At 39.4% G+C, this 15670-nt stretch overlaps 2 protein-coding genes across 2 annotated transcripts in view; one reads left to right on the forward strand and one right to left on the reverse strand.

The window, feature by feature from the left end:
- The window catches only part of jing (AE binding protein 2 jing), a 450866-nt gene that overhangs the window by 61793 nt on the left and 373403 nt on the right, over positions 1-15670 (forward strand).
- On the reverse strand, positions 12196-13996 carry LOC141485221 (uncharacterized). Its single transcript, XM_074181516.1, has 2 exons — positions 12765-13996; positions 12196-12705 (listed from the first exon to the last, which is right to left on the reverse strand). Exons 1-2 carry the CDS (start codon positions 12777-12779, stop codon positions 12301-12303), a joined length of 420 nt encoding a protein of 139 aa, XP_074037617.1. The 5' UTR covers positions 12780-13996; the 3' UTR covers positions 12196-12300.

The raw sequence follows: 15670 nt of genomic DNA on the forward strand, positions 1-15670 counted from the left end.
AAGAGAGCGGCTCCGAGCGGTAGTGATGAGGACTTTGCTGCTCCCGAACCCGTTAAGAAGAGGAGGCCCTCCGCTAAGCCAAAACAGGTGGCGTCGTCGGTGAAGCCAAAGCAGACGGAGCTGCAGAAGTACATGAAGATGTGGGACGAGTCCAACCCCTATCGACGGCCGCCTATGACCTCGACCCTCTGGCGGGCCCCTTCCACGTCAGATACTACCATCTCGACGTCTAAGGCGACCAAGACGAGAAAGCAGTCACCGACGGCTCCGCAGATGTTAACTGCTGCGGGCGACATTGAGCCAGCCATCACGGCATCTTCGGAGGCCACGACCGAGCCATCTCATCAGCCACCAGCCGGCCCCATAGCACCTCCGCCACCGACGCCAAGTGTTCAGCAGGTAACTTCTGCCCAACCCTCTGGCCGCCACCTGGAGTTACCGTCATCGCAGAGAACCTCTAGCTTAGTCGAGGACGTGCTTGAGCTTGACAGAATATGCCAAGAGAGGAAGGTGAAGCTGGTGACGATCCAGGGCAGCGATGCAAAATTGGCGGAAATTGCATCACGTAAACGACGATTTGAAGTTCGACAGGCGCAGCTAGTCGAACAGAAACGGCGTTTGTTGGCTGAAATTGCTGAGGTGGAAATCAGCATCAATGGGGTCGATGAGGAGTACCGTGTTGAGGCAGATTCAACAAATCGGTACCGCATGGAGGTCGACGAAATGGCCGAGCGTGTTAAGGCTCTCAGGGAGCGGATCAGGAAGAAAGTTGACGTTGTTGGGACATAACCTCCATCTATTTCCTTTCCCTAGATCCTTTTTTTTTTTCATGGAGTACACGTGAGTTGGTTGGTGTACACAGGGCACTGCGTGGTTGGGGCAGTGTCCACTTCCCTCTCTTCTTTTCATCCCGGAAAAAATATCTTATGAACGCTTCATTCCACATCATCCCCACTCCTCTCCCACTCCTTCCCACTCCCTCTCGAAAGTATAAAAGTAGGGAGTCTCCGATGGAACATTCAGTTGCTAAGCTATCTTCAACATGGCAGTTACTTATCAACAAGCGGATTCCACCACCGAGCCACACGCATTTTTGGAGCCCAGAAGGTCACCTGACAACTGGACCGTCGAAGAAGGTGAGGTACATTCCACCACAGGGCATCATCACTACGAGCAGCCCGGAGCATGGCACGATACCAGACTGCAGGTGATGCAAGTTACCAGCACCGATGATGCGGACGTCTCCGAAAACGAGTTCCTGGATCCCAACGTGGATACTGATTCTGACGCTGACCTGTATGATGGCCTGTGGGATGACGACGAGGTGGACTATGACGCGCCATCAGTGATGTGGGACCTATTTCCTAGGGAGACGGATGATTCTGATTCGGACGATGAAGATATTCCTCCTGACCCACCAATCCCCATCGAGGATAGTCCACCACCATCCCCTATCCTTATAGAATAATCCTAATTTCTATTCCTCATTCCTATTCCTTTCCTAGGAGTACACATACTGTTGGTTGGTGTACACAGGGCACTGCGTGGTTGGGGCAGTGTCTACTCTTCCCTAAATCTCATCATTCATAAATAATTGTACAATCACACAGACGATGGTCATCCTATCTTCATCGCTCATTCTCTTGAAGTATACATACTGAAGCCTATTCAAAATTGTTGTAAATATTTTGCTTTATTTGAAAATATATACTCTGGTTGCTATATACGGGTTGTGGCAGCATTTATACTTCCAATCCAATCATGTTCTAGTCATATTCAATATGTAGAATAAATTATATTTATAGTTTAAAATTGATTTCGAAATGTTATATCTGTATTTGAAAATGTAATGAAAATAATAATAATTTGTTTGTTTGTTTTTTCTAATTTAAAAAATAAATTCTGACAAAAAAAATTCTGCTCCTGTTTTTTTTGCAACTATTATGCTGACATAACTACAAATTAGTCTGTTTGAAATGAAATACCTATCAGGTATTCACCTTTCAATTATAGTAGAACGCACATTTATGTGGTTAGCTGATCAAAGCAAAATTTTCCTCCTGAGTTGCCTGCAAAGAGAACCAATTGATGATGGTTCATAGAGAAGATAGACTTGCAATTATAGTGTATTTCACTTTATATATATGTGACGGATGATATCTGAGAGTGATAATACTAATGCGTGATGATAGAATCTGAGTAGTAATCTCAAGTTAGGAGTAATCTTTATATCTCCAACTTCTAAGGCACCTACAATTGAGCGGTTGGGCTTCAAGCTATGATATCTGGGAATAAACTACATATCCTCAACTTCTAAGGTATTGTTAACTGAGCGGTTGACCCGCAGGGTCAAAAAATTTTTCGACCCGCGAATTAAATTAATTCGCGGCCGCGAATTAAAATAATCCGCGGATTAAATCGCGGATTCGCGGCCGCGGCCGCGAATCCGCGGATAATCCGCGGATAAAACCGCGAATCCGCGGCCATGGCCGCGGATCCGCGGTTTTATCTGCGAATTATCCGCGGATCCGCGACCATGACCGCGAATCCGCGATTTAATCCGCAGAATAATTTCAACGGCGGTCACGAATTAATTCAATTCGCGTGTCGAAAAATTTTTGAAGCGGAGCGGAGCGAAGCGGAGCGAAGCGGACCACATCTGTTTCCTATCTTCATCCCGCGAATTATGATTCATTCAACGGATTGAGTCGTGATTCATTCCGCCGCAGTCGCGGATCCGCGGTTGAAACCGCGTCATAACTTTAAAACAGAGTGTATTTAATTTCTCACCTACATCGTAAACTTTCATCTATTCCGCGGATTATCATGGATCCGCTTACTATTCGCGGGCCCGCGACAGTGGCGATTAATCCGTGGATCAATTTATTTATTCTGTCAAAGCCGTTGATTCGCGGTTGCTGCTTCATTATTTCAGTGGCAGCCGTGTAATTTGCTACGCGGATCATGATATTTGGGGCAGGGTGTAGTTGATATTCATTCTCAATTGTAAAAAATCCAATTTCATACAACTTTCGTCATAACTTTTTTCCGTGTAAAATCGAAAATATACTAGTTATTCAATGAAAATGTATATTTTCAGCTGTAAACCAGTTTCATATTCTACTACTAAGTGGAAATTTTCCAACTTTCAGACCTGAGAAGAAGAATCTCATGTCGCGAGACGATATTCCCCGGTGTACTACTACTACTACTGTTTGTATGAATAATGTAGCCCTGAAAAGGGCTGTTTTTTTTTTGACCAGAAGGCCCACGGTTAGTGTGTCACAGGTTTGACACTATTGCATATTATGCATGCTGATACTCTTGTGAAATTTGTGAGCGGCCTTTCACATGCCTCACACCAATACTGACCCAGCTGCATCATAGAGACCGTATCATGGGTGTTTACATGTTGATACCAGCCACCGTTATTGTTACGTATCGAGTAAAATCGAAAACAGCACCAACATAACTTCTGGATACCGCCATCGATCGTTCTGATATTTACGTGGGCATCTGTCACACAATACAGATCCAGTCGATCTTCTAATGTGTCGGTGACGTTGAGCCATCGGACGCCGATCATTAAGGCACCATCATCTTCAGATGAATCAGCCACAATACCTTCATCACTCAGGTCATCCTCGATGACATCCCCTTCAACAATCTCCTCGTGCTCCAAATCATTAGCATCTTCGTCGACTACAATATTTGCCTCGCCTCCAATAATTTCAACTTCCTCTTCTACAATTCCCTCTATGTTGGGAGCCATTTCATCCCCATTCAATGACTCTTCATCCGTCCAATTATTCTCATCATCAAGTGATATCCTAGCTAATACAGCGGCAATTTTTTCGGAATTCATCTCGATATGCTCTCATATACTGAGTGAGGTTCAGGATCGGGACTCGACTTTTATATGATTCGGTTGTGGTCGTAGTAGCGCCCCCCACACTACTCCCACTTCTTGCTCTATACGATTAAGAGAGGGGCATATGGCAGCCCAGTCGAATTCACGAGAGGTGCAGATCAGGAGACGAGGAATCCATGGTAATCGTACATCGACATACACCCAGATAGGCCCTGGGCAGACCTGTTGATTTAAACTCCATTTTGTTCATGTAAATCATTTTAGTGTATGTTGATTTATAAAATAAATAAATCCATTGCTACAATATTACTTGTATAATTTTTGGTATTTCGAAACTATTTATACAGCGAAGAATAAAAGATTCCACAGTTTTAGAAAATGTATAATGAAATTCAAATTTATTACATTCCACTTTATTTTTCATCAAGTACAATAATAATGCTATTAAACTAATGAATTTTCATTGATCCACGAGTTGTGATTTTCGGAGAATCCGAGCCATTTTACATATAAACGACGTCCTTTTCGTTTCAAAACTCGCTCCACCAAATATGTATTGGGATCATGGGTTTTATTCAATTCCATACCATAGAAGGAGCCTTTAATTGGCTGTCCGTTCACATCTTCGAGCGCATAAGTTATAGGATACGTTCTATTTACTTTTACAACTTTGAAAAGCTCAGTTGTAAAGTTTGCCGTATAACCTTTTTCGAATACGCCTTTAAACTTACTGATTCGCACCATATCTCCAATTTTAAATTCTTTTTTTTCGCGTTTTCCACGCTGCTTCTTTGATCTTGCATAAACTGTCAATTTTGTGGATGGTTTTACGTCTGCAGGCTTCATGCCAATGGTACGATGAACTTTGTTGTTATATTGACTGGTAATTATAGGAAGAATATTCAACCAACTGTAATTGCCTTGAAGTGAAAATTGTCTATGAAGCCAACTTTTCAACGTCCTGATGACTCTTTCCGCAATTGCAGCTTTTTTTGTACTAAATGTTGAGTAATGATTAATACGGTGCTCTCTCATTAGCGATGAAAATTTTGAATTATAAAACTCGGTACCGTGATCAGATTGTAAGTTCCTTGGGACATACTTCGCATCTTTCAACACACTCGCCATAGCTGCAGTAACTGAATCAGCTGTTTTATTTCTCAGCGGTCTTGACCATACATACTTTGAGTAACAGTTGATTACTATGAGGATGTACCTATAACCATTATTTTCTTTAGCATATGGTTGCATTTCCATCAGATCCATCTGCCACAAGTCATAAAATCCCTTTATTATTGTCATTCGACGGGGAAAATTTCGACGCGCCGACTTATGTATTTCCTTCACAACCTGCCATTTTGCATCACTCATACTACTGCTGTATGGCTTCTTCGAAATGATGAAGTTGAGGATTCAGTTCGCTACTGTTCACGTGCAGGTTTAACGACTGACTGTTCAACTTCAATAACTCGCTCAGTAAAAGTATCAACCAACTCGGTTACAACACCAATTCGCTTTTCCACATTACTCAACCGATCAGCTAATGCTGAAGTGATGAGTGCATTTTTGTCAATGATGATTCGCAGTTCGGTATTTTTTGAATCAATGTTTTTTCTGACGTATCGTAGCGCTGGTGAAATGAATTCTTGGAAATAGTTCAGGGTTGATTCCTTGGCTTCTTTAATGTGATTGTCAACATATCTTTTAGTGACAGAGTCTTCATCGTCTACAGGTTCACCAATATTCTGTAGCCGCTTATTCTGAATGTCATAATCACCATGTGGTGTGAGAATGAATCCAACACCCGATCTTCCAACAAGTGGTTTACCAACACCACCCCTTCTACGCCCAAATTTATCAATTGTGGTATGCATAGTTAGATCGTCTGTGAGTAACTGAGTCAGCTTCATACATTGTGTTCATTATATTACGGTCAATAGACTAATCCTTCTTCACGTAACTCCTCAATTATGGCCAATATTTCATTATCGTGCCCGGTATGACCAGCCATTCGTGAACTCCAAAGCAATCGAAGGCGATCAACCAGTTCTTCGAGTTTATTCCAATAAACATAATCTATATGCTTATTTCTGATATATTTCTTTTGAGTGGGTATTTTTATTATGCCGGCACCTTCTCTACTGGGGTTCTGCAGTGGGTCTCCATTGGATAATAGTGGTAGGATTATTTCTCGATATTTCTTCCAATTATTTGATAATAGACCCTGTTTTCTTTCATTGTATTTATATGCTGCCTTCGTTAATTTGAGTATATCACCATAAGTGATCATATCGGAAGAGGGGATATTTCCCGACGGTACTTTCATGAATAATAATTTATATAGTTTTGGGGTACCCTGATAAGTGGCAATAGTTTTACCATTTTTCTTGAACACAATTTTCTCATTGATGAACTCCACATCAGCTACACCCATTTGTAAATTTCCCGTTTCAGTGTTCATGTGTACTCCAAAGACGGTATCGTATGAGGGATTTCCTGATAGTAACTTTTGTATGTGCTTTTGTACCTCATCACCATTATCAAGCACATTAGATGATTCTAAATCTGAAGTTGTCGATAAAGAAGCTTGAAGATCCTTCGAAAAAGCCTCTTCAAATTTCGGTTTTAGCTCACTTTTAACTATATTTTTGGCGGTGAATGGTGTAGCACTCTTTGTTGTCTGTATCACCTGATTTATTTGAGATGCTCCTTCAGTATTGGCAGATATTGCTTTCAAAGGAGTTATTATTGGCTCATATATTCTTTCGAGTGCTGATTGATCACCTAAGCGACTATTCTTGATATAATTAAATTTCTTCCGAACGGCATCTGTTGCTTCTATCAACTTTCTTTTCAAACACATTTCATCATCATTTTTTCTCTCCATAATGTATTCACTTCAAATGTGTGTGCAATGAAGTGTCGTCCACACTATCTAGCACTCGAATGATTCAATTGTTTCAAGAACGTCAAGGATATATGAAAGCATCAAATCCTTTTCGATAACGTCCATCTAGCACCTCTCGATCCTTATCAATTACTAAAAATCCATATTTATTCTCCCAACATCTCGCACACATATCTTTAAATTGCTTGTATGTCACATCTGGTGACACGTGGTCAGAAAAAATATGATTGAGATTCATATCATCTTGTTTAAACAGCACAATAAAATTTGCATTATCTCGAATCAATTGTTTCGGGACTCGTGAATATGTTTGGGCTAGATAGAAGCAATCCACATTTTTATGACGTCCCATACTGAAATATGATCGTATAACATCCTGTTTCTCACACATCACATCATCGAAAATGAATATTGAATCGGTTCTGGCATCCGAAGGCTCTACTATTTCAGTTGCATTATTGGCGAAAGTGTAAAATCCCAACCCTTCAATTGGAGCTAATACTTCACGTAAATACTCATATTTGGGTTGATAAAGGGACTTTGAATAAAGATAAACATTTGCAAATCGTAATCCTAGAGGGTGAGTCAGTAGAGAAATCATAACATTTGTCTTGCCGCAATTGGAAGGTCCGATAATCAGACCGCGAATGGATAGTGGAAGTAAGGATCCATGACGCTGTTTCACACCGCTTTCAGATCCGCTACCCACTTTTTCATCGAAATTATCGATGGAAAATTGGTGCTTCTGCTTTAGTATGCGCATTGTATGACAGTTGGAGACTATATAAGCACGTCTCCAAATCGATTCCTTTATTTAAATGGGGGTTATGAGACGATGCAGATCTCCTAAGCGGCATTCAAATAAAGCTGGTACGGGATTGGTCAATTCCCTCATCAATAGTCTACCTTTCGAATTACATTTACCTGGCTATCAGTATTGCGGCCCTGGCACCAAATTGCAGAAAAGATTGGCGAGAGGTGATCCGGGTGTGAATCAACTGGATTCTGCATGCCGAAAACACGATATTGCATATTCACAGGATCCTAACAATCTTCCAGCTAGACACAGAGCAGATCAAGAGCTTGCAGAAAGTGCTTGGAATCGATTCAAGGCAAAAGACGCATCTATTGGAGAGAAAGGAGCCGCTTGGCTAATTACGAATATAATGAAGGGAAAACGACGATTTGGTATGGGTTGCGAATTAGCAGCCAAGCAGTCACGAATACAGAAAAAAAAGGGTCCTACCAAGAAAAAAAAATCAAAAAAACTATTGAAAGATTCTAAGGTGACAGCTTTTGGTTCTGGAATCGTTAAGAAAGTGCGTGATGTTCTACACAAAGCGGGCGGAAGTGAATTTGTTGTCAAAAATTCTAAAAGAGCAGCTGAAATTGCACTAAAAGCAGCACGCAAATATACGAGGGCTGCGGGTGGGAAAAAGAAAATTCGCACACCGCGAATCATACCAATTCCTAAAATTGGTGGAATACTACCACTCATTCCAATTTTTGCTGGTTTATCGGCGCTAGGTAGTTTAGCTGGTGCTACAGCTGGCATAACAAAAGCAGTACAAGCAGCGAAAGCGAGTAGGGAACAATTGAGTGAGGCCAATCGACATAATAAAAATATGGAGGCAATCGCTCTAGGTAAACGAGGAAGCGGTATCTATTTGAAGCCTTACCGTAAAGGATTAGGAGTCTATTTGAAACCTCAAATTTCAAAAAACTCATAGATTTGCTACCTCAAAGAGCTCTCTCCAACATCGACCTCAACTATCATGCTAAGAAAATGATGATTCCATATTTTCGGGGGGTATATATGCGTGACGATTTGCCAAAATCGGGACCACTCCGATATGAATCTGCCGTAGTAAATTTGGATAGTCGACATGGTCAAGGGACGCATTGGGTAGCATACAGAAAAAGCAGCACTTCTGTGAAATATTTCGATAGTTTCGGTGATTTACCCCCTCCAAAAGAATTGATTCACTATTTTCATAGGGGTTCAAATCCTACCACTATTATCACATATAACTATGAGCGTAAACAACAATTCAACACAGTATGGTGTGGTCATTTGTGTTTGGAATTTCTACAGAGCAAGACATGGAGATAACACCAGCGCAGGACAGGGAAAGTATCAAGAGGATGAGTAATTCATTGATCGCATATTCCAGAGTACGCACTTTACGAGAAATGAGTAAAGAACAACTCGCTAATATGCCGAAAGAGGTGTTGATTGGGTGTGCATCGCATGAAATTGCATCTGTATGGGATAAGTTACCACAAAATCTACAAAATGATATTGATGTCTTAAAGTATCAGTACTGCCAAGACCATCAGAATGATTCCAGCGGCAACAGCAATAATTCCGATGTGAATGATGGGCCACCTACAAGAAAAATTTTCTGTTGTTATTGTAAAGTGAATGATGTGAATGTAGTCACACATAATGGGATGGATCATCTGGACAGACCACCTAAAAAACGACGATTACTCCACAATTTCTGCTGCCAGCAATAAATTGACATGAGTCAGTGAAAATTCATCAGTCATGTCACGCACGTTTTCATTGTCGGGACACTCTAGCGAGTTGAGCGCCAACTTCTACCCACCCATCGAATTGGATAGTGGCGCTAATTATGGTCTGGGCTTACACGGTTTCTATTCCTACAACTCCATATTCAATGTGGATGTGAAAAATAATATTATCGCCTATTCTAAAGAAGCTAACTCACCTCCTATCATTATAAAAATTCCACCTGGAGCATATGAAATTGATGAAATCAATAAGGTGATTCAAAAATTCATCAAATCCAAAGAAATGCAATTGGAAAATGGAGCTGAGGAGAATATCGATGGAGTATTTCTCCTACACGCAAACAACAACACTCTGAAATGTGAAATGAGGTCGAAATATTACATCCATCTCAAACATGAAAACACTATTGCCGAACTTTTAGGGTTCGAAGCCGATGTGTTTGGCATCGATGAAACTCATGAATCAACATTGCCCGTAAATATCAATAAGGTGAGAATTATTCGTGTGGATTGTAATGTCACAGCTGGAGCATATTCAAATGGTGATGAAATCCATAGCATCTTTGAATTTGATATTGATGTAGAGCCCGGTTACAAACTCACCAAGGAACCGCAAAATATTATTTATATGCCAATCCAGCCTGGCGGTCGTAAGTACCTCGACAATATCACTTTACGCATATTGGATGATAATGGTAATCTAATCAATTTCAATGGTGAAAAAATAATAGTTAAATTGGAATTGATTAGGATATAACGATCATCATTTCTCATATGTTGATTCACAACATCGACGACCGTCATAAGTGTATCACAAAAATGAGTGGTGGAAGCATCGATAAGTTTGGTCGTAGAAGTAAGGCAGTTTCAAATACTGTTTTGCGAGGACAACCTGGAGTTGGTTTCAAATTGACTTCCGATGGAAACTTTGATATGGAAAATAAACGTTTGAAAAATGTAGCCGAGCCTAAAGAGAGTACGGATTGTGTTAATCGAGAATATGTTGGTTTTTACATCTCAAAGATCAGAGGAGAATTAGATTCTGATATTGATAAAATCAATTTGAGATTAGATGGAGTAGAAAAATATTCCGCATCAGTCAGGGAAGATCTCATTACGCTTGGGCTGAAATTAGTGGAAATTGTAAAAAAGTGTGAACATATGAAGAAGGATATCAAATCGATGCAATCTGATATGAAAAAACAACCCTCGATAAGCATTCAAACAATTGAGCAAAAACGATGGTGAGCGATGATCATCTGTGAAAAAAATCAGTATAAAGCAGGAGCTGAAGAAATTTTAACTCAGTATTTATCATTTCATAACGCTGAGCAGATGATTATAATTGATAAGGCTATTGATTTCACCATAATTTTTTCTAAAAAATGGGGTTGTGCTTTAAAAGCCAGCGATTACAGCAGCGGCAGCAGTTGAATCAGCGTAATGTATCAGGTGGAGACTATGATAATGTGCATTTAAAGAAGAGAAAATCTAAAAGTCGATTCATTCCACGTATGCCCGCCAAACGGTCAAGATATAGACTAAGCGCTAGTAGTTTACACTTTCTCAAATCTATTGGCTTGAAGGTGCGATATAAAAAATAGTAATAACATGGCGACCATAACCACAAGTGATAAGCTGGAGGTATTCGAGGAGCCCATCTTTGATCATTCCCTAATCAGCCTTCACGAGCATACATATAAACCGTATGGATCACCATATTACAAAAATTCAGATGAAATCCGAATTCCAATCAATTTTCAAGACCTTATACTCGATATTGCAGACAGTTACATTTATATCGAGGGGAAGTTCACACCATCTGATGACACGAAGCAGTGCTTCCTATCCAATAACGCCCTCGCCTTCCTCTTCGACGAAATTCGCTATGAAATGGGTGGAGAGCAAGTGGCCGTTGTTCGAAAACCCGGCATAACTACCACAATGAAAACGATGATATCATTTGGACAAACACATGCAAATTCCCTACTACCAATAGGATGGGGTCTTGATGTGAACAAACAAGATATATTGGATTCCGTCAGCAATGTATTCAGCGGTAAATTACCCTTGAAGTATCTCATGGGTTTTGCTGAAGATTACAACAGAGGAGTATTGAATGTCAAGCAAGAGCTCATTTTGATTATTGCACGCTCATTCAAAAATTCGTTTATTGGAGAAGTCGATGCTCATTTGGAAATCAACAAAATAGAATGGAGAATCAGACACATCGTGCCGGAAGATCGTCAGAAACTGAAGCTATTGAACCGCATCAATAAAAATGCGAATAATGCAAAAGTAAAGGTGGCTTATCGTATATGGGACCTTTATGAATTACCCACACTTCGTGATACATCCTCAGATATTTGGGCCGTGAAGACAACCAACAGCCTCGAAAGACCTCGATACATCATCATCGGCTTTCAAAGCACCGACCAATCTGAAAATATATCAAAAGATGTGACGAAATTCATACATGCGAATATTAATAATATTCGACTATCTCTAAACTCTGAAGTATACCCATATGAGCGTTGGAATCTAGATTTTGACAAAAAGTTAGACTCGTCAGCCTACTATGCATATGAAAACTTCCAACGCAGCTACTACGATAAAGCTATGAGTGAGCCCATGATGGATATTGGTAGCTTTCGCAACAATCCACTATTTATCATCGACTGCTCTCACCAACCCGATGCTATGAAGTCATCTACTGTCGACATCAAAATAGAATTCGAAACACGCAAGGTGAAGTTTCCAGCAAACACCAAAGTATATGCACTCATCCTACACGATGCTGTTTTGTCCTATAATGCCCTAAATGGCTCTGTTCAGACTGGATTGTAATAAGATACACCATGGAGTATTCGATATTGATAAATAATAAAACACTCAATAATTATCTTCTGCCTTTTATTTACCAAACAATCAGATATAGACAAGCATGGATTGAAACATGATTTTATAATGTATACAATAGATTTCAAATATTCACAACACCATTATTTGAAGATTCTTCCGGTTGTGGGTTGGGATTCTGTGGCTCCAATTGATATTTCTCTATGATATTCTGTGGTAGGTAAACGGATATGCTGTGAAGGAAATGCTTCAAGTCTGCTTCAATCATTAGCTCACAGAACTCATCCAAATTTCCGCTTCCATACGAATATTTATGGCACAGTGCCACACCAAGTTCATATTTCTCACTGAGCTCCAAAAGTTTTCGTACCTCTTCAGCATCATAACATACACTTAAATCATAGTTTGATGAGTGAAGAGCGTCAAAACTCAAGTCGGCTAATTCCCAAGCCAACCTCCTTATTGCAGAATCCAAATTGACTGCTTCCGGCCACTCTTCGGCTGAATATTGCATCCACATGCTTGTACTCTGAAAATACACAAAATGCATTCATTAGTTTGGAAATTATGCTGCAAAAAAACACTCACTTGAAATTTTATCATGTTTGAAGCGCGGGAGCTAATCCATATTTTACATTAATATACCATATTTCTACTATTTACAAAGATATTGAAGTTATATTCAATCTAAAATATCGAATTTGACTAGTGAGCGTGTTTTAGCACCAGGATAATCCTGAGAACTTTGACCGATATATGTAAAAATGAATTTGGCTTTGGATGAATTCACTTCGTGAATCATTTCTTCCGTAAAATGTTCTGAGACACGTTTTGGAAGCCATGATTTAAAAGAAGTATTATTTTCCTCGTCCAACAAAACTACTTGAATGGATTTACCATATCGTGTGGATAGCATCGACATCTTTTCAATTTTATAACCTTTATCGATAGTCAAAGATATTAAAGGCTTCTGCTCCATAGCCACAGTTTGTTGAATTATTGCAGAATTGATCTTTTCGATATTAAATTTCAAATGATCCATTTCGAATATAGTGGAATTATGGTATACAAATATAAAATATGTTCACCTGGATTGCTGTGTATACTCCTGACGTAATACTCTCTGTCACTTTGCAGCACTACTTCCACTCATCTATTCGAGTACGTTGGGTTATTCAAACTGAATGTGAAATGGTGATCCTCCGAACATTTATAGAACGTGGTTGAAGAAGAGGGGGTACTTCTTCACCACAAGCTGGGTGTCCGAAAACACTACTCCAAAATAATATTGTCTTTATCGCGTGACGTAGTTGCAGGTCATTCAAAGTCAGACGCAAAACACTCCTTCAAAGTCACCTTGGCTATGTTGTGTTGTGTAGGTTCAAAACTTCAAGAAAGCCTTGTTGAAAATATGGGAAGTGAATGAAAGTCATTCAAAGTCAAACCCAAAACACTGCCTCATCAAAGTCACCTTGTCTGCGTTGAGTGACGTTGATCAAGGTGGTTCAAGGGCAAACTCAAAACAATCGTTCAAAGTCACCTTGGTTATGTTAGATCGTGTGGGTGCCAAACTGGCTCGAATTCATTGGAAGTCAAAGTCACCCTGTCGAAAATATGGGAAAAGAATGAAGGTCATTCAAGGTTAAACCCAAAACAGCACCTCAAAGTCACCTTGTCTGCGTTGCCGTATGACGCATGTCAAGGTCGTTCAAGGACAAACTCATAACACCTCCTCAAAGTCACCTTCGCAACTTCGTGTGACGTAGAGGTCATTTCAAGGTTGAAAGTGGTGGGGGGAGGTTCTGAAATCGGCTTAAACTAACTACTCGCGAGGAATATTCTCGAAGCGACACCTAGATACGATCGATAAACACAAGTAGAGTTGACCAAGACCTTGTCGAATTCACAGTCGATTGACGAAGAGCAGCGGCGGCAGGAGTCATTTTTTCCAGGCAATAATTCATAGTTATATTCACATAACAATAATATTCACATAATACTGTGAAAATTCTGTTGAAATAGGCAATTTATTTTCTGATTAGTTTTCTGCAGTTCAAAACAGTAGTGCTTGTGGAAGTGTAGTTTCGAATTTATGTTCATAAAAGCGATTCTTCAGATAAAATTGAGAATAGAACGTTCAGTTAATCTTTGTGCATATTTGTATGTTTCTGATAAGGCAATTCATACATTATACAATGGAAAACAAATCGAGCATTAACCGTTATTTAGATACACGAGTTTGTCAAAAGCTAGTTTGACGTCATGAATCATGACTGAAGTGTTATAAAGCAAAGTATCTATCATTTGAGATTTGAATAAAGATGTGTTCAGTCCAGGAACGTTTCATGACAGACACAAGTGGATTTATCCGTTGTTATGGAATACTTCAATGAGAATAATGACTGGGTTTTTCAAATCAAATTAAAGGATGAGAAGCATTTTTGAAGTCCAATTATTTTGAATTGAATTTATTGCAGCAATAAGTGTTTTGATATATTTAGGTAATACAACGTTTTGTCCGTTTCGGTCATTAATTGTAACGAATCTGAATTCGCCCCTCACCCATATGCCAGTCAATTCATCGAATAAATACATGACTCATCGCGAAAGAATGCAGTCTGAAACCGCCGCGAACATTCTAGGCCAGTACCGAACAAACTACAGAATTCTACAATGGACCTTTACCGATATATAAGGCCGGCTCTCGCCCAGAGAGGGCAGTTAGTTGAATTTAGAATGCGAATCGAGCGGTTAAACAAGGAATTCAAATAGTGGAGATAAATTAATCGTTAGTTGCTAAGTGTTGAATATAAATCAGTTTATGATAGTGAAATATTGTTAGAAATAAATTTGTTTAAGACAGTTAATTATTTAATTTGTTACAATATGTATAAATGATATATTTCGTTACTTTGGAATAAATATGATGCATTTACTATAAAATGATCCTTTCAACAAAAATAAGTTCATTTAACTAACTACTTTCTTCGCATAGCTATTTGCAAATATTTGGTAATTCTTTCATTTTTGATAACAGTTACAAAATGTTTCGTGCATTTTGGGTTGAATAAGTGCAATACTATATTGGAACTTTTTTATTCTCCATAAGACAACATTGGCAGCTTAATACAACCAGCAAAAATTAATTGAACTTTCACACCGCATACACAGAAACTTCTGAAATTAATGGCGATTACTAGCCGGCTCCGCATTTCCTATATCTGATAACGTCACGACACACATAGCTGACTGAAGCATTCTCCATATTTATGACACTATTTCATAGAACATTTGGAATCAGTTGTCTTGTGAAATAGTTGTTAAATTAATTTGCGATGAATCTATGATATTTTTGCCGATAATAATAAGTATAATTTGACGGTACCTAAGTAAAATAATTCGTCGAATCATCAATCCAATTTTTTTCTCAGTATCATGAATGTCAAACTCGCTATCAAAACCATGTTTCGTCTAAATACATTTCGTGTCAGTTC

This window comes from Leptinotarsa decemlineata, unplaced genomic scaffold (genome assembly GCF_025532065.1).
Source record: "Leptinotarsa decemlineata unplaced genomic scaffold, Ldec_3_MD MMD2_tig00026314_RagTag_RagTag, whole genome shotgun sequence".
NCBI lineage: Eukaryota > Metazoa > Arthropoda > Insecta > Coleoptera > Chrysomelidae > Leptinotarsa > Leptinotarsa decemlineata.